At 36.3% G+C, this 20,537-nt stretch overlaps 1 protein-coding gene across 1 annotated transcript in view; it reads right to left on the bottom strand.

The window, feature by feature from the left end:
• Positions 1 to 12,306: 12,306 nt before the first annotated feature.
• Positions 12,307 to 20,537, bottom strand: part of GALNT13 (polypeptide N-acetylgalactosaminyltransferase 13) — a 519,423-nt gene continuing 511,192 nt past the window's right edge. Inside the window, exon 13 of the mRNA XM_084800140.1 lies at positions 12,307 to 18,740. Within this exon, the coding sequence (XP_084656266.1) occupies positions 18,600 to 18,740 (141 nt within the window). The 3' untranslated portion in view covers positions 12,307 to 18,599. The remainder of the gene's footprint in view (positions 18,741 to 20,537) is intronic.

The raw sequence follows: 20,537 nt of genomic DNA, 5'->3' as shown, positions 1-20,537 counted from the left end.
AACTGCTATTTTGAATTTTTTACCTTGTGCTTAAGTTAAATTGCTTTTCTTGGGACCTTTTACAATAAGGTTGCTGTTTCTCCAGAAATATCTTTCCTAGTTGTTCAAGCTTGTGTTTCTGCACTGGCATCTAGGTATCTTTCATTAAGATGTTTGAGATGGTTTTTGGTGTAGATATCTGGTTTTGTCTTGTTGATGGATAGTCTTCCTTTAGGATGATATTACCCATTCTGGGTCCTAAGTAACTGTGGTAGCTGTGGGGCCCCTGGTGGAGGGTGTTTCTGTGTGTCTATAGATGGTACATGGAAATAAAATGGACTAAGAAAGGAAGAAAGAATTCTCTAAGGAGACAGTGGGTCCACACCAAGTGTCGGAGTCCTTAAGGAATGAAGGTTAAGTGGGGGGAGGGGCTTCCATAACCTTGACGTGGCAGGACAAAGAATGAGTCTAGAAAGAAGCATGAAAGGCTTCTCTTTCTTTAATAGAGTTCATGATTTCAGGTAATGCCAGAGTACTTCCTGTTAACTTCAATCACTCCCTGATCCAGATTCTGAGTAAGTCAGTTCTGCAAGGACTCATGGGACATTTCATTATCCAGTTGGATTTAGAGATATCAGTCTGAGATTTAAGGACCCTCCTTGCTTCTAGAACATTTCAGGATACAGAGGTAAAATTAGACACACATTTTATAAATACAATAAGTCATGAATTCATATTGACATTTACACTTGACATTAACAACTTTTCTTTAATGCATAAAACTTGATTTTTAAAAATAGATATTTTTTTCTCTTTCTAAAAATTTCAGATATGAATGAAATTAGCATAATTATATATAAATAGTTCATATATATCATAGAGTTTAGAAATAAAATTATTCACATTTTCATGAAAAAGAAGTCTGCATGTGGGGGTGAGAATAGGGCTCTGATTCACTGTTCTTAAAGTTTAGAATGTGTTCTTATTCACCTTTGGGTCAAAGTATTGCATTTCTTTTCTTTTTTTTCTCTCTTTCTTTTTTCTTTTCTTTTTTTTTTTTTCTTTTTCTTTTATTTTGGGGGAGGCTTTCTAGACAGGGTCTCTCTGTGTAGCTTTAACTGGCTGGACTCACTTTGTAGACCAAGATGGCCTCGAACTCACAGCAATCATCCTGTTCTGCCTCGCAAGTGCTTGGATTAAAGACGTGTGCCACCACCTCCCAGCATATTGCATTTCTTAAGGTCATTTGAAATAATTCAATATTTGTTTACTCCATAAATCTTTAAAAGTGTTATAGAAATTATTTATATGTGTCCATTTGCTCTTCTTCTTATAACACACAGTATTATGCATTTATATATTGATAAAATACATATCCACATGCCTGTAAGCTGTCATTTATCTACCTTAGGTTATATTCATTATAATTCTTGATGAATCATGTCGCCTCCTTTGAAATTCCATAACTAGGATACTAAGATATAATTCCTACCATTATTAGCATATGATGAAAGAGAAGGACTAAGAAAAAATACTCCTTACTTGACTCAAAATTAAAGACTTACATATGACTTAAATGTGTACATATGTGCACATGCATTGGTATCAATATAAAGCATATTCAAGATGGTCACACTGTTTCTTTACCTTAGAAAATGATTATTTATGTTATTTAACATAACATAAACATGTCTTCTCCTATACCTTCCATAGCCTTCATGACTGTGATGAGCTCCTTGTTGAATGATAGTTCTTATTCAGGTGGAATGATTTAAGTATTTCTGAAGGCTTAGGGTTAGAATTGATGCACCTACTATATAACACTACTTTCCATTGACTTTACTGGAAGGGCATGGACATTCTAAGAATACCTTAGGGCTCATCCTGAACTCAGATCTACTATTGTTATTTCAACATAAGGCATCAAGCCATAATCTGCACAGAGGGTGGTGATTTCCTTTTTCATGGTCATTTCTGCTGCGTGCTGCTTTACCGTGTCCTGGTAGCAGCATTTACCTGATAAGATATCTATTCCAAAAGCTTCAAATGTTACCAACATTGGAAGCAATTACAAATATCTGGAGTTATAGAGAGACTTGTCACTCTCATTCAGAGAGTATAATTTTCCGTTCTATAAATCCCAATAGTGAGAGAAGCTCTACCACACAAAAGTAACTCATTTCAATATACACTCTATTGTGAAACTCGCAAAGATGTAACCAAAAATTTGGCGTTATAGCTGAGTCTTCAGAAGGCCAATATATCCTTCTAATAGGCAGGTTACTCTAGGGTAAATAAACATGGTCAGATAATTAAATTCTGTCACATAAAAACAATGTGGCATTGCCATAAAGTGTGTTTCTTTGTCAGAAGGCATGCATGACTGGGATATCACAAAGGAGAATAAAGTATATTGTACATGTAAGTGTGGAATTCAGAAGACATAGAAAGAAAACCAGTACCCAGAATTAGTGTGAATAAAATGATAAAGATTCCATCTGTTATATATGATTGAAATTAAATTCTTCAATCATGGGCTGGCAGCACTTACGTGACCATTTATAACAAAGTTCTGAAGTGATAAGTCTTAAATCTATTAGATGACACAGTCACAAAATATCCTAAATTTTAAAAGGAAGGGGTGTACGTACCACATATTGAATATTTGTGCTACACTGTCCTGGGAAAACATCATCCAACACTCCACTATCCTGCCATTTTTATGTAGCACTGTGTCATTCAGTCTATTGGTGTGTGCTTCTTCCTAGGGGACATGTTAATAAGCATTTATTCCTCTCTAGACAGACCACAAAAGACTCCGCTCAAGTCTCCCTCCATGAACCATGAGTTTATTAAGATTACTTACAAGGAGTAAGGGATAACTGAAAAGACTCTGCTGAATCAAAACGGTATTCTCCTTTAAATAGATCTGGAAGGTGGGACCATGTTCCACTGCATTTGTATCACCAAATCATCCACTTGAGACTGGGTGATGTCTCATGGCATCTGTGTCCCTGGAGCTCCTCTCAAAACTTGCAGGTGAGTCTAACACTCAGAGAGTCCCTCTCTAGCATTCTTTCTGTCATGTACCCTGTGGCAGGAGGCTTGAGGACTGTGTTTGAGGTCTGTTCAGTTTGTTTGCCTCCTTGGTCTTAGCCGCCTCCTCTCTCAAGGATAAAATGATTCAGCTCAGAGTAACTTACTCGCAGACCTCACTACAGAGTCAAAGAGATCATTTTCAGTTTTATAGCTGTATCATGTCCTCTCACCCTGCTTCCTAGTGATGCGTATTTTTATTATTTTGCTACACATAGAATTTTGACTTACAAAATTATTTAGAATACAAGTCATGCTGCAATGAATAATCTTATTTATGACTTACTCCTTTATATTTTAATCTTTGTGTACCTTTATGGTACAATTTGCATTTTAAAACTGCCTGGTTTCATTTTCTTCATACAGATTCAGTTTAAGGGACAATGCATTCTTTTCTTTCTTTGTGATAAGCCCAGTTTAGTCACAGGTTTTTAGAGTAATGCCTTTATGGAGTATAAATTAACATTATTCAATGGCAATCAAATATCTCAGATATATTTGAAGTGATAATATATATTTCACAGCAAAGGAGCCATCACTGAATAGAAAAACCATGTTTGAATGTTCATTCTGCAGTACTGCACGGTGTGCATCCTGATGAGAAAGCATGCGAGTCTTAATTACATTCAAAGCATTTACAGAAGAAGCATGGGTTTTTTAAATACTGTCGGTTTGCTCAAAGGCAGTATAAAATGTGTTTGCCTGAATCAAGTGCCATGGAACACTGGTCCCAACTTTCCATATCTATTTAAAGTAGAATACAGTTTTGATTCAGCAGAGTCTCCGGAGATCTCTTCCATCTCATTCTGTAACTACCTCTGTGACAACGAGATGTTGATTCAAGTGAAAAACTGCTTGGCCTTGATGTAGAAACCCCCTTGGACCAATTCTTCCAAAATTTTTCAATTAGGAAAAATATTGAACGCCAGGCTTCCCAACTGTAACATTCGTCACTGAATAGTTGCGTCAGGAATTGATTCTAGTTCCTACTGAAGTTTTCATTACTAATCTATTTTTCATGAGGAACATGAGCTATGTCCCAGGAGACTGGCTTTGGGTTGAAGATCTGAGGTTTCTCAAAGAAGACGGAATTACAAAATGGTACCAGTTAGACAGTCAATGATGCCCCTTTCATGTGGAAAGTGTAATCTCTTGCTCTGCTCTCCTGCCAGCTGGGGTTTCTCTGTCATTCCCCTTACACTTCTGTAGCTGAACAGTTCAGGATCTCTCCTAAAAAATGTGCAGTTGTCTCTAAATATGAGAGGCAGGTGGATTGCTGTGAGTTCAAGGCCAGCCTGGTCTACAGAGCAAGTCCTGGACAGCCAAGGCTACACAGAGAAACCCTGTCTCAAAAGACAAAAAATAAAATAAAATAAAAAAATAAAATATGTTTACTACCCGGACTCTGGAATTCTTTTACCTTATCCCTCTTACCTCCTATGTCCTACAGTTTCATCTCTGACATAATGCAAATCAATTCTAAAAGTTTATCTTTAGGTCTGTGTTTAATTCTTCTCAGAAGAACCGTGACAGAACATTCAATCCTTCAGTTCAATCTTTCTGTCCAAGTTTAAGGAAGCACATCTGAAATACAAATATGGGGACATCACCAGCCTGGTTTTTATTCTTCACTGGTTCTCGTGTGTGTGTGTGTGTGTGTGTGTGTGTGTGTGTGTGTGTGTGTGTGTCTCTGTGTGTGTTCGTGTGTGTGTTTGAGTTCAACTTATTATTAACTTATTGAAGATTCTTGTTTACCCTCACATGATTTTATATTCTTGTCAAAACAAACCTCCTATAGCTGCAAGGTTGACCGTTCATGATTCGTAACTATGCACTGCACACCTTGCTTTCTCTGCTCAGAAAGTTCTCCCTTTTCACGTACCAATGCTTTTCCATTGAGAAACCAGAGTTCATCATGGTGTGACTTGCCAGTTGATTGTAGCACGTTAATAAACCTAACTTTGTTTGATTATAGGTGTGTTTTTTGGTAATCTTTGTGCACTGTTTTGTCAATAAAGACCCAATGCTTCATGGCACACATTCATGATGCAGGAAACAAGACTAATGTTTGTAAGCCATGCTGGCGGAAAGGAGATGCTCCTTAGCAGGTAGCACACAAAGGATGCCACGTTTCGTTTATAGAACAAAGAATGCCGATGAATCAGCATAAATTTAACCCAAGATGAGCTGCTGAAGTAAAAGACTGAGAGGACAGAAGTGCAGGGTGGTCTTAGACATCTCACCCCCATAGTCGAGCAATCGCAATCTATTTCTGTTACTAGTTTTTTGTTTTGTTTTGTCTTTGTTTGTTTGTTTATTTTTGCTTACAGAAGTCATAAGAAACTAATACACGAAGAGCAGCTTGAAAGGCAAGTGGGAGGGCACTGCAGCCATGGGAAGCAGCAGACTTAAAAACAACTGCAGCAGGAAATGTCCCTGACAAAAATTGTTTCATTTTCCAGTCCATAGCAAATGCTCATCGTACATAGCAAATGCCTCAATGCTCCGTCCATTGCGAACGGCACCTCCTTCAGCCCTTTCCTGGGAAAGTTACAGGCTAAGTTCAGCACCCATCCCATCAAAGCAAATTTACAAGAGATTCCAGAGAATGTAATTAGCCAATTTATAGTGTTTTATGTGGGAGCTTCTCCCCCTTCTCTCTCTGTCCTTCCCACACACATTACACTTACTAAATGCATGCACATGGCACACAATATGAATAAATAATTTTGAAATCGTTTCCTTTCTTCAAGGGAATTTACTAATATTTTCACTTTGGTAAGTTGACTTTGGTTCACCTGCTATAACTGCTATGTCTCTGGTTTAAATATAGACCAGAGACATCAGCCATTGAAACCTGTGATTGTTGCTTTTCACGCCTGACAAAATGTCTTAGATACACTCCGTTCTTGTTAACACAAAACTTATTTTGCTTAATCACTTAGGTAGTAAGTCAGTATCATACCTTTCAAAAGTTATGGCACTAAAAATAATTACATGACTACAATATTACATTATATTCCATTTCACTCAGTACAACTAAATAATATATTTTTGATGTCATCTGAAGATAAGAATTAATGATAATAATTTTAATATGTTTTCATGACATCAGCATTTAATATAATAATTAATAAACTTGCATATTCACACAATATTTAAACTATTGAATATTTTTGCTTAAGGGAAATTTGAATTTCTTAAAAATACTCAGTTTTAATTTTAAAATGTAGACGACACTTCAACTAACTCTGAAAGAAAGTGACAATACTTTCCATCACTTTCATACAATAAAATTATAGGAAAAAAAAACCTAATAGGTCTGACATCTATTATTTCCCCCAAGGTAATCAATACAGTTGGATCAAAGGATTTAGTGATTGGCTCATCTGATGTTTAGCCTGTAGGTCAGGGTTTACACTTACACTAGAAGAAGGAAGAAAATGAAGATGTGTGTTTGAGGGTTGACCATGACAAATTATTGGTGTAATGCTTCTCTGGTGCTTTGCTGGAGCAATGTGGCCTCTCACGTATGTCCACTTCAAGGCTGTTCTTTTTAATTGTGTGCTGTTATTTTAACAGATTTTCTATCATTGTGACAGTTTGGGACAATAGCTTGAATCAAGTATAATTAGAAAGACCATCACTTGTATTCTCTTACTATCACCCTTCACCTTAGAGACCCTTACTTTAGAGTAACTAGAAGCAGGTAAAACAGGCAGGAAGACATGAAGTAAACCAAAATCAAAATAATCTTTAGAGTCTTTCTTGATGTCTCCCCAGTTGATCGCCATCAAATAGTCAAGCAATCTGGGGTCAGAAGGGCAGGAAGAACAAGATTCCTCTTGCTGCATGTTTGTAAAGGAGTTTTGATTCTAAAACACTTTTGTTAAGTGACCTTCCTTACTGTAATATAGCATAAAGAATCATGCTAATAAATATTGCTTGAATTTAGTGCATCCGGTTAGCAAGTGGTAATCCTAGGTAGACTACATGTGTGGTTTCAATCATGGCAGTTTCTAATACTCATTGGCTATATTAGTTTTGCTCTATTGATTGAATAATGCATGCAAAATATTAAAAATTAACATTTTATTTGCAAAGGTCTCTCATTTTTCCAATTTATTTTTCCTTGACCCCAATTTCCTTTGCTTCAGCTCTTGCCCACAGTGGGGCAGGAAGATACTGCCTTTGAAATTGGGAATTTTAAGTTGGCCTAAGTTAAACATGGAGAGAGTAGGCTAACATCAAAAAGGTAAATTGTGAATGAAATATTAGAGCTGTAGCATAAATATAAAATGTAGACGTTTGATTCCTGTCTTTCACTGAGTCTCTTTTGTCCTTTAAAAATTACGGCCTATTACTCTGCACTGAATGAAACTAAGTATCCGTCTTCTTTTTTCTCTAAGGCTTACGTGTTGACACTAGGTATTGTGTCACATAATAATTTATTCTTGCTGCTTAGGTAACAACATATCACAATACTCCTCATGCATGTGAATAAAAAGTGTATTTATGCTGAGCCTCTCCAACACTTCAGGGTACTACAGGTCAAGATGTTACCGTTATCATATAATGTAACCCTTGACTAAAACCCAATAGGAACTTCAGAGCTTCAAACTGTACCCACATGTCCTACTAGTATGTTGGTTAATTTGGTGGTTTACTATATAGATATCCTAAAATTAAAATATATGCTAAATGAAGATATGCTAATAAATCACAATGTGGAAACTAAATTATTATTTTCCCGCCTTGCTAATATGTAATGGTAGTTTGAAGTGTGATTCCAGAAAATAAAATGAACTAAATGAAAGTGAAAACAATACAGCAGTACTTCTATGGTTCTTCTTTTTATAAAGGCTGATTTGAAAAGTCTTTTTGCTTTTTCTTTTAATTTATTTTATTTTATTAATTTATTCTTGTTACATCTCAATGGTTATCCCATCCCTTGTATCCTCCCATTCCTCCCTCCCTCCCGTTTTCCCCTTATTCCCCTCCTCTATGACTGTGACTGAGGGGACCTCCTCCCCCTGTATATGCTCATAGGGTATCAAGTCTCTTCTTGGCAGCCTGCTATCCTTCCTCTGAGTGCCGCCAGGCCTCCCCCTCACCTCTTTCCTTGGGGGTTCTCTAGTTTAAATTTTGCTTTGCACCTACCGGAACAAAATTCAGGATCTTTAGTTTGATTGTGCAGTACAGAGCAGAACATAGTTGAAAAATGAGGGAGCTGAAAGCATAGCATATCCCTTGAAATCATCCGATGTGTCGTTATTCTTGTACATGGAGGAACTAAAAAGTGAACATGGATAATTCAGGTGAAAATGCAGTGGTAGATAAGAAATCCTTTACGTGAATTCTGGCTAGTTCTCAAAGGAGCCTTCTAGGAACTGTTGCAAATGGGTACTCTTGGTTAATGAGGTTAGGAGACTTTAGCCCACATTAGTTCGGATGGTAAATGGGTCATATAGCCACCTACAAAACTCAGGTGGCTGCATAATCATTACTCCTCTGGCTACATTCTAGTTATAGGTCAAAACTGTAAATCAGGATCCACATAAAAGTAAACAAATCAGGCATGGTGGCGCACACCTTTAATCCCAGCACTCGGGAGGCAGAGGCAGGCGGATCGCTGTGAGTTTGAGGCCAGCATGGTCTAAAAAGTGAGTCTAGGACAGCCAGGGCCACAAAGAGAAACCCTGTCACAGAAAAAAAAAAAGTAAGAAAAAAAAAGTAAACAAATCTGATCTGAATGTTTACTTAAGTGAACATGGCTTTTCTGTACATTCATTGATAATGAAAGTGATCTCTGTCAAACACATATATTAGTCTTTAGATTTCCAAATCTGTCCCAATAGTTCAGCTAGTAAGAAGTGAACATCTTGGCTAAAGAATACAGTGACAATCTCCTCTTGGACCATAGAATCAAAGAATGCCGTAGTAAGTAGAGGGTGGGCACTAACTGTATGAGAAACTTGGAAGAAACAACCTCCTTGCTCTGTCCTTCTCCTGAGAGAGTTATATGAAATGGTGGACCTTAAGGCATTGCAGAAAGAAATTCACTTTCAGTATTTTAATTTTGGGATACATATATTTTCACTATATATTCTTAAATATGTGTATCACTGGTATTATATGCAGTATACATGGTATTTTTAGAAATAAGCTTTAAGAAGCCACTACAGTAGATCTGCACAAATTAGGTTCATCTTTGATTAAAAATATTATTTTATTATTCAGAGTTTGGTCATATCTCCAGCTGTGTTGTCATGCTAACATTTCATTATCCTATCACAAAAGACCAGGCTTCTATTAGTGGAAAATGCCCATCTGGGTCATATCAAATTTAATTACTCTAATATTCATGTAATTATGTAGTTCTATCAAGTTCTAAGTATATGCACTGCCTTAAAAAATTAATAGTTTTGCCATGAGGAAAAAGTAAAATCCTTTTAGAAAGAGCACATTTAAAGAACGAAGAAGAAGTTTAAATGTATCAAAAAGCAAAACCTTGAAATTATTTTCTAGCTGCCTCCACCCCCTTGACAACTTCTAACATAGAAGAGAGTGCACTAGGAACAGAAGCAGAAAACAAATTCATTTAGACTCAACTGTGATGCACCTGCATTGCTTGTAATATTTACAGTGGACCACAATGAAATGGCTGTCTCTCTCTCCACTGATTATCTTATTACAAGTGGTAGCTTCTTGGTAGAAACAGGCATTGCCAGAGAGTGGCAATGAACAGCTAAACTGAGAAGGGCGTAAGTTATGAAATCATAGAACACGTGAGCCAGGGGAAAGTGCTGTGAACCAAACCATGCAGCTGCAAGATTATGGTTGCGGTATCTAGAGGCAGGTTGGGAGAAAGGTGACAGAAATACAGAGGGTATTGGTGGAATCTGATTGTGATTTAAATTACAATCTGGATTAATGAATTACTAGGAGTGTATGCAGGGGAAAAAAAGAAAAACTATGTTGAAGCCCTGAACAAAGAGCATGCCCACCTTCAGAAGTCGCCCTTTAACAAATGTGGTTGCCAGGCCAAGCACAAGAGAAAGTATAATTCATGGAGTACCAAAGCTATGAGATCAAGCATTATTGGCACTGGACGGATGAGGCACCTAAAAATTGTCTATTGCAGATTCAGACATGGATTCTGGGACAGAACAGCATCTAAACCCAAGAGGGCAGCTGTTGCAACATCCAGTTCATCTTGAGGGTGTCAAACAGTCATAAAATAAATGAGAGAGAGAGAGAGAGAGAGAGAGAGAGAGAGAGAGAGAGAGAGAGAGAGAGAGAGAGAAAGAGAATAAAAGTAAAGTAATCAGGTGATTGCAGTAGAATTCAGTTGAGTTCGTGTAGTTCCATTCAGTTCCCTTCATTGTTAATTTATTCAGTGCACTTCTGTTCAAGGAGTTCAGAGGTAGTTTTATCAAGCAGATCAATTCAGTGAGAAGCAAAGAGAATCCACTTTAGATCAGTTTTGAGAGGTGTTTTGATACAAACAGCTGAGTTGAACCAGCCAGCCAAGTTCAGAAGTAATGAGAAAGGGTAAGCTTACTCAGCAGTCGGTCTTGAAGACTGAAAACATTCTCAGCTAATTTAGCAGACAGAAGATGGAAGCTGAAGCCTTCAAGGTCTGGGATTAAATAAGATTAAATTGTATGAAGGCTAGAAGCTTCTAAGCCCAGGCCCATGGATAGTTAGACCAGAATATGGATAGAAATGCTCTGGGCTTTACCATGTATTTGTAAAGTTTTGATGTTTGAGTACTGCTCTTGTCTCATCTCCCAACATCTGTGGAAATAAAAGTGACATTTACACGGAATGGTCTCAGAGGTCACACAATGGAAACCACTAACGTAGGAGGAAACATAAAGCATACCCAAGGGAAGAGATGATAGTCCACTAGATACGGAAAACCAGTTATGAAGAGATAAATGTGTAGCAAAAATTGATCCACTGCTCATGTGAGTCCATATGAATAGTTAAGATATTTTTACATGCATCTACTTGATATATATTGTATAGTTTGAAGGGGAAGGTTGCTCATGTACATAAAGACATTAAGTTTCAGTCTTAGTAACTAAAATCACAGGCTCTGTTAATCTCAAAGAAATCCCTAAGGTTTCTGGCCCCTGTTTTACACAAGGAGTTCTGAAAGCCTCCACCTTACCTCAGTTACCATGTGGGATATGAAGGATGATTGCTGCCACAAGGTCAGATATTATTTCAGAAAGTAAACTGGGCATCAGAGAGGTCTCTATTCTTTCCTTTGGTCAGGAGAGGTCACACTGACTCTTCCATCAGGTAGAGAAAGGCATGAGGTAAGTCACTGATCTGTCAGAATTCAGTTGGGCAGGGCAGCTTCACTGACTTAAATTAAGTACCCAATTACGTCTGATAATGCAAGGCCATACCAGCACACAAAAATATCAAAAAAGATTGCTGCACATTTGAGTACACAATTTTCACCCCTGCCTCCTCCCACCTCCCCGCTCTCCCACCCATCCCTCTCCAAGAAGTAACATTCTTTATGTAAAGTAGAAAAATCCATGTTCTCTGTATTTGCTGACAAATTTGGAAAAACTAATGAAGTATTCATAATGGCTGTCAGTCAGTGAAATTCTGAATCATGTTAATTTATTGAAACATTTAAAATGGAGACTATTAAAGAGAAATTAACACTAGAGTTTCCCCCCTCCCCCTTCCTTTGTCCATCTGTCCCTCCCTCCATGACAGTCCCTTATTTACTCTTTTTCCTTTTCTTCTACTTTTTTGTCTTGATTCTGGTTCTCGATGGCACTGTGATGCTGGTGCTAAAGGATCAATGTGCTGCTCAAATGGCTCCACCCACCACCACACGGGCAGCTTTCCAAGATTCCAGCATCAGAATTAAGGATCCAGGCAAGACCTCAAAGCAAGTATTCTCATGTATTTGGAGACATCTTAACTTCTTTGAATCATCTTTACGAAGCCAAAAATGTCAGTCTCCAATCATCTCATAATAAAATTAATGAGATAATATTATCTTAATCATATTTCAATACTTCTATTTTACTGTTTTGGGTATATGATTATAGTAGGTTTACAAGACTTTCCTGGTGCTGAGAAATAGCTATAAATGATCACTCCTTTATTCTATAAAATAGAAGATAGTCATGGCATACTAAAATTATCTGTTTGAAATACTAGCAAAATTTATTTTTTAAAAAACGACAACATATACCAAAGGAAAACTAAATTGGCATACTTTAATTCTACAAAAATGTATAAATATTTAAATTTACAGCAAAAGAACAATTATACCATTTAGTAATGCTTACAACATTTAAAATGTTTAAATCTTTATGCACAATCTACTTTTAGAAATGTGAGAGACTGCACTGAGCATGTCTAAACATTTTCGAGATTATGTTCTCTATCTGTGACTACACTGCCTTAAGAAACAGACGTTTCCTACCCCACTCAAGGAAAGTCTTGAGACTATAGATTTCTGTTTCTCCCTTGAGCTATTTTTAGATGAAGATACACCAGAAACCAAACAGCAGTGTCTTTAAGTTTTTAACCTCACCAATTGAATACAAGATGAAAATTTCAGTTTTGAGACACATACATCTGAGATGGATCCTTGACTTTTTTTTTTCCATTCTAAGTCACCCAACATGGGGGAATGATTCATTGTCCATCATTAGCAATGGCAGAAAAGCGTTACTGTACATGATGAGCCAATTATCACAGAAGTGGTCCTCATCTTAAATGTATTTAATGACAAAAGACTGTAATGTATCACTACTTTCTCGGAGGGATTTTTTTTTAAAGCATGTTCAATGAAAATTTTCTTTAAAATTTATTAAACACATTAAGACAAAAAATGGTGAACAAATGTATACCAACTAGTTCAAAAAATTGCTAGAGCTCATCCACCAACTTTTCTTTATACAATATTTCATACTTGAAAGCACTCTGAGCATGGTGCAGGCAAACCAGATATTCCTATGTTATAGTGGAGAACAGCTGAGTGTTTCCACTCCCTGTTTGATATAACGCAGGGTAGTGACTGAATCTTCAAACACAGGCTGCATTGACACAATTGAATTCCTGCTGCCCATCTGAACGAAGCATTTATTTAAGATTGGAAGTTCTCACTTGTACAAAATTACATCTCACAGATAATGATTCAAATTGGATGACGTCTTGAATATTTAATTTTTCATGTTTGTTCAAATCATCATGCCTGCAATTTAAGAATGTATTGTGTTTTGCGAATGCAATGGCTATGACTATGCTTGATCACTTCTTAAATGGAGTAACAATGCATGGAGGAATCAGATAGTATTCTGAAGTTTGCTGAAGCAATTCTACTGTATTTTTAACCTCCTACCAAATTTTTTAAAAATTATTAAAAATCAGTTATATTATTTTATTGTAGCAATCTACATTCCTCCTCCTTTAATTTTCATTTTATGTATTACTCTGTTTGCAAGCACTAAGGAAAAATCAAATTTACATGTTATGTTAATGAAAAAATAACACTGGGAGCCCTGGAAATATCTACTGATTTCTCTGCAGTCTGCAAAGCTGCAAAAAGAACTCACCCAATGTTCACAGAAATGGATGGTCTAGTACTCTACAAGCAGTAGCTCTGTCTGCCTTGGAGCTTGAAGGGAATTGCAAGAAAACAGAAGAAACAGAGTTGCATAAATTACTACTGAAGAGGCCTGATGCTGCTTTCCTGAAACCACTTGATGCCCGGTGCTAGGGAATTCTATTGCTTTGTAAACATTGTATTTGCAGGGAAAATGTTCACTTTGCTGCGGGTCTTTTCCTATCGCCTGTGGTCTTACTTTATTGAACAACTATTATGAAAATAAGGAAAACAATAATTTAAATAGTTCTAAATAATCAAATTACTAGTAAAAGTTTTTAATGAAAGATTTTTTTCATTATTGTGCCCTTATATATTTTTGGCATTAGTATTAGGAGTCCTGGCAGCATATTTTTATAACTCTATGATATTTGGGCAAACTACACTATATGTCCATGGCTCAGATTTATAATCTATTAACATAGAAATTAATAGTATAATATCTTTCATATTTTAAGATTTCTATAATATATTTTGTTAATAGATTTTACATTGAAAATAAACTTTGTATAGTCATTATCAAAACATGAACAGAAATATGATTTTAAAAGGATGTACTTATCTTCTTTCTAAAACTCAAAATCTTAGCCCTTCTGTGGTCATTCTAACACAACTAAAACACTGAAACTGTAATTATGTTCAGTTAAGAGAAGTAATTTATATTTCATAGCAGCATTTTAATAAAATGGCATATTTAATTTCCATAAGGCGGGTGATATTAACACAATGGACAACATGGAATCCATACGTTAATATGAATGATATTAGAAAGAAAATTAACATTTGAAAACAAGGGTCTGAAAATTCTCTATAAAGACATTATTGGACTCTAAGGTTTTAAGTATGAAAACATATGACACAGTGCAGAATAATGACTTTAACACACGCCCTTAAATCCATTAGTTCAAGAAGTGTGCCAAGAGATAACACAAGAAGCTGAACATAGCCAGTGGATAAAACTAATATAGACACTGTCTAAAAAAAAAAAAAGATTTACATGAATGGGCCTGGAGATCATTGGTAGAGTGCTTACCTAACAAAGATCTGACCCTGGTACTTAAAAATAAAACCTAAATAAATGAAATTGTACTCTCAACTGTGTAGGGGAGTATGGGCTGGTAGAAATTGAGATAAATAAGAGTAGACTTGTGTTTGGTAAGAGATAGGATAGCTAGAGATTGTAGACAGGACAAGATTTTGCTGTACTGAAAAGGAAACGTGTTATTAGAGACCTAAAGAAATGAAGTGATGAAGTGAATAGCATATATAGGACAGATAGAATCAACAGTAAGGCAGAAACATCCTTGACAGCCAGGACAGTTCAGTGAAATCCAAGGAAGTAGGAAATAAGAAACATAGAGGTGTCTGTGTGTACGTATATACACATGTGCAGAGGATATGTGCACGTGTGTTTATGGAGTGTATTTGTCTGCATATAGAGACAGAGGGCTATGAGATGAGCTGAATATTAATTGAGAGATTATGTTCAGGGAAATATACAAATGCATACTTAGCAGGATCCAAGTGACTGTTGTTTTATGAAAACAAGTATAGCATTGGGTAAGACTTGGCCAAAATAGCAAATCATATGATGCATATTGCCTATGATTTAAAATGTCAGAAGTAGTAACAAATAATGGATGTGGTGGTAAATTATTGGTTTCATGTTACATGACAAAGATAGCATCAAGTTAATTTTAAGACTATTAGACTCGATTTGTCCAACATTTGACATCGCCACAGTGTTGTCATCCAAAATATCAAATCTTGGTAACAAAGAAACCAGTTATCAAAAAGGTGTGAATATCTTTTTAAAAATTTAAGCAAGTGTAAATTTTGTGTTGGGCTGAGATCCTACATAACTTTGGCTGAAGGCAGTTTCATGAGGCCTGTGAGCCACGGTTAGGACAGGCTTGAAAATTTGAGAGATTAAAAAAAAGTCAAAAATGACTAGATAAAAAAATATACAAAATAAAATAAATGACTGGATAGTGTGTGTGTGTGTGTGTGTGTGTGTGTGTGTGTGTGTGTGTGTGTGTGTGTGTGTGTAACTGAGGAGGCCAGAGGTCACTCTTAGGCATCACCACTTGTTTTTAGAGTTACAATTTCTCATTTGGCCTGGAGTTTGTCAATTAATATAAGTTGGCTGAAGCTGGAGACATGTCTCAGTGGTTAAGATCACCGACTGCTCTTCCAGAGGATCTGTATTCAATTCCCAGCACCTACATGGTAGCTCACAACTATCTGTAACTCCTGTTCCAGAGGGTCTGACATCCTTACAAGACATACATGCAATCAAAACACCAATGTACATACATGAAAATAAGTTATTAAAAAATAAGCTGATGGCCAAGAAAGTCACAGAACTCACATGTGTTCACCTTCCCAATGATGAGATTAAATAACATGTCATCACATTCAGTGGTTATTTGCTTGGAATCTAGCTGAGGGCTTGTTGGTTGAGGGATTACTACTTTACCAACTGAGTGAGGAATTCCTCTGTTCCAAATTTTATAGTTTTTACTTGAGAATCCAGAAGGTTTTCGATGAGAAAAACCATACAGAAGCAATATGAAAAAAATCTGCTAGCCCAGCTCAAGTGTGTGTGTGTGTGTGTGTGTGTGTGTGTGTGTGTGTGTGTGTGTGTGCCACAAACTCACTGTGATTCCTATAAAGGCTTTAGTTTTCTTTACTGAATTCAAACATTTTTGAAAATCTAAAATCTTAGTTATTGCTTTTTGGTTTTGATACTTGTATTGTTCTGCTTGTTCTGCCCCCTCCACCACCCACACCTTTTTTTTTTTTTTTTTAGTCTGTATATATCCAAATTACCTGAAGAAACTTTGAGCATCCTTCTCGTGTATTTTCACTGTGACCATAATAAACTTTTATTTGCTTAAAATGCTGTGGGGATGCTTCAAATTCAGCCCTACTAAGATATTACATTTTTTAAAAATTCGCCGAGCACTCTTTGTATAATATGTGTTTTGATTGCCAGTAGACTATATTATGTAGCAAACTCTCGAGAGTCTACACTTTTTTACTTTCAGAAAAATTGTTATAGAAGGGCCCTGCATGCGATTTGAGACAGAATAAGAAGGAAATGGAGGAGAAGAGTGAAAATGGATAATGGGCCTGTTTTTAGCCTTCAGTGGACTTGAGTGGCCATGATCAATTTAAGATTGATTACCTCTTGAGAGCCATGGGTTCTTGTCAGATACGGTATGAATTACATCTATCTTGGAAATAAAAGCCCTGATTTTCAGTCTTTTGTCTAAAATTTTAGGAAATCTAAGAATTCTCTCAAAATTCTAACAATCTGGAATCAAAGGGGAAAGGAAGAGCAGCTAGGAAAGTAAATTTGGATTTTTTAGAAATATATAACTGGAGAAAAATTATATTTTATTATAAAGTTGTGAGTGTGTGTTTGTGTTTGTGTGTGTGTGTGACATAGAGACAGACAGAAATGTAGCAGAAAGACAGAGATAGGAAGAGAGGGTAGAGAGTGAAAGTAGGTGCAGTAAGACAGTTAATGCTTTTTCTAGAAGGTCCTTTAAAAGAAAAGAATGCACTTTCTGCTCCTGAAGAATCTTTTTCTATCTTCACCCCCACAGATTCCTCCAGCTCCTAGAGATACAAGTTCAGCTATTATTTGACCGCTTAAAATGGCAGCAAATATAAAAACTTACTAATATCCCATCAATTGTTAGTTTTCTCTACTTTTTCATATCTTCAGTTCATTCACTTTGAACAAAGCGGTTTTAAGTGGAAATGACATATGAAATTGTCCTAATTATAACTGAGCCATAGTTTTATGCCAAGCTTTGTCTAGTAGCTTAACTAATACCACTTTAAAGACCACTCTTAAATATCATTGCCCAGTGATCAGTGTTAGATTTTATAGAGTAGCACTAAGTTACGATAGTGCCGTAGTTTTTTATAAAACATAAGATGGTAACAACAACACTGACTGAACTAAAAGTGATGAAGAATAGCTTAATAATCAAATCTAAAAGGTCACCTTTCACCTGCAGTTCTAAGTAGGCTGTGACAAATCACAGCCTCTAGAGTGAAGAGGCAAAGGTACAGCTAATGGGGACATACTCTTTGCGTGGAGACAGAACACAGCTGTGGATTCGAGTCCTGACATCACCTCTCAGAGCAAGACCATCCTCAGCTGGTGCTAGGAGTGAAGGTTCTCTCACAGCAGTTCTGGGAGTTTATACTATCCGACTCACTCCTTACAATGTGTGACTTAAATTCATTGTTTAAATTGAACTTAGCTTCTTCTCTTTATTTTGAATGATGATTTATTTTTTATTTTACAATTCAAAAACTAGCCTAATGTTTTTTCCTGGTACCATATATTTTGTTTGATAAATTCAATGCTCATTCATGATTTCATATGTGTTTTAACTACTGGCATAGACATTCAACCAGGGTCCCATGAAGCTTTTGTAAAAAGAGTGTTTTATAAAGTGATGATATTTTATAATTAAGATATTGTATAAGGCATTGTATGATCTGTCTTTTAATCATATTACATCACAAAATAATGCAACCTCAAGTAACCGTGTGACAAGAGGCTAATGAAGCTATTTTAAAAGCAAATACAACATGTATTCTTTTCCCAAACAGTTCAAATGTTTAATAACTGTTTCTTATTATTTATATTTTATGTGCTTCTTCAATCAGATACAAATTTTTTAAGTAGGGAAATAAACATTCCTAAAAGTGAATTATAAACAACTGTGTTTTGGAATACTAAAAGTATTTTTAAAACTTTTAATTCAGCAAAGTCAATATTTTCACCAAACTGAAATAAGGGATAAACAAAAGTGTAGAGCCTTTCATTTCCTGGGAGAAATGGTCTTCATGCCCCTAAGGTCATATTCCTCAGCAGCCATTGTTGGGATCTGCTGCCGCTGCAGTCCTGCATGGTAGGCACCATTTTGTCTTCTTCAGACGGTTCATCAAGACACTGGTTACTGTTAGCATGTCTCAAAGTGAGTCTCTGTAGAAGACAAGGACAATGAGTCCCTCGCAGGTGCATTAGATAAAAGATGCTTTTAAATACATTCTCTATCATTTCTATGTATAGCAATAGGACATTTTAAAAAAAGGAACTGCGCAAAGGATTCTCCAAATAACATGTACAACTTTGAGCATAAAAGAATCGTCCATGTCTGATACAACTTTATTTGAAGATGGTTAAAGACATTGGCTGATATTTACTGCAAGATCCTGAAAATTCAGACATCTTCATCAAAAGCTTATGTATGACCTTACATTCTAGATGAAGATGACAAATATGAACAAAAAAATGAAGAATCTTAGTTTCATAGCCATGCGTTAGTCAGTAACAATTTGATAAACACAGAAGTTAATTGCACAACTGTTATAAAATGACTAGAGATGTTCCCATTTAAAACTAGTAACCTACAGTGTCTGAGACATTAACTGTACACAGTGGTTTGTATGGCTGCCAGAGAGATGAGCAATCTCACTTCATGGGGTGCTTATTGTATTTATGCATCTACAAATCTATAGATATTAAGTTTAAAAGGTGAATGATGAAGTATTTTATTACATTTATAATTCGAATAATTGCATCCTGTTTAGTCATCACACAGCTTTCATTTGCATTTGCAATTGAACTCACCTCCTGAGACTCCATATTCGAACATGCTTAAAGCCAGTATGCTTTTTAAAAATATATTTTATTAATTTATTCATATTACATCTCAATTATTATTCCATCCCTTGTATCCTCCCATTTCTCTCTCCCTCCCATTTTCCCCTTACTCCCCCCCACTGTGACTGTGCCTGAGGGAGACCTCCTCCCCCTGTATATGCTCATAGGGTATCAAGTCTCTTCTTGGTAGCCTGCTATCCTTCCTCTGAGTGCCACCAGGTCTCCCCATCCAGGGGACATGGTCAAATATGGGGCACCAGAATTCGTGTCAAAGTCAGTCCCCACTCTCCACTCAATTGTGGAGAATGTCCTGTCCATTGGCTAGATCTGGGCTGAGGTTTGCACCTGGGAACCCTCCAGCAGAGCCAGTATGCTTTTAAACTATTAATTATAAATTATTTTGCTGATTTCATGGACCATGCCAAGAATCACAGGGAAAGATCTCTGAACTTAAAAGTGCTCACACATGTGTGAGGTGGTTTGCAAGTAGACCTAGGAAATTCCACCCTAAACACAGGGTTTATGCAAATTACCAAAACTAAAAGTAGGGAAAGTCTTCTTTTTATAGTCTTTTCTCACACCTGATAGTATGTTGGGGTATACATATAGTAAAGTTATTGAGAAATGCCAGTAACCTCACTATTGAAAGAAAAGAAAGGATAGCAGGCAGGCTGCTGTGAAAGATGCCTCTCTGACCTGAAGCAGGAAATTAAAACACAAGGTGATTGAAAAAGAAGGTGATGTCAAGACTGTGGTCTTTGGTGTCATTTTTTTTTAATACAGAGCAGCAAGTCGTTTTTAGTTTAAAAATGAAATAAAAAAGAAATTGCCGAAGATAACGAGAAAGCAAGGTGATGGCTGGTTTATTCTTAGGATGACAGGAAATTCAACTATTAGCCAGTTTGAAAAATCAGATGTAAAACTAAAGAAAAACAATATTTTTCCTTTCAAAATCATTGTAGGTAAGCTCAACAGCAATAAAGAAAACCGTATATCTGTCGCAAATTGGAGTAGCTTATGCATACATTCTCCTTTTTAAAAAAAAACACTCACATTATGCTTCTAGTTGATCTTTCTTTACGAAAGAGAATTTTTGCATTTACTAAGTAGGTTACC

Source organism: Acomys minous (assembly GCF_964271855.1).
Source record: "Acomys minous genome assembly, chromosome: 10".
Lineage (NCBI taxonomy): Eukaryota > Metazoa > Chordata > Mammalia > Rodentia > Muridae > Acomys > Acomys minous.
This window is presented reverse-complemented; position numbering and strand designations above follow the sequence as displayed.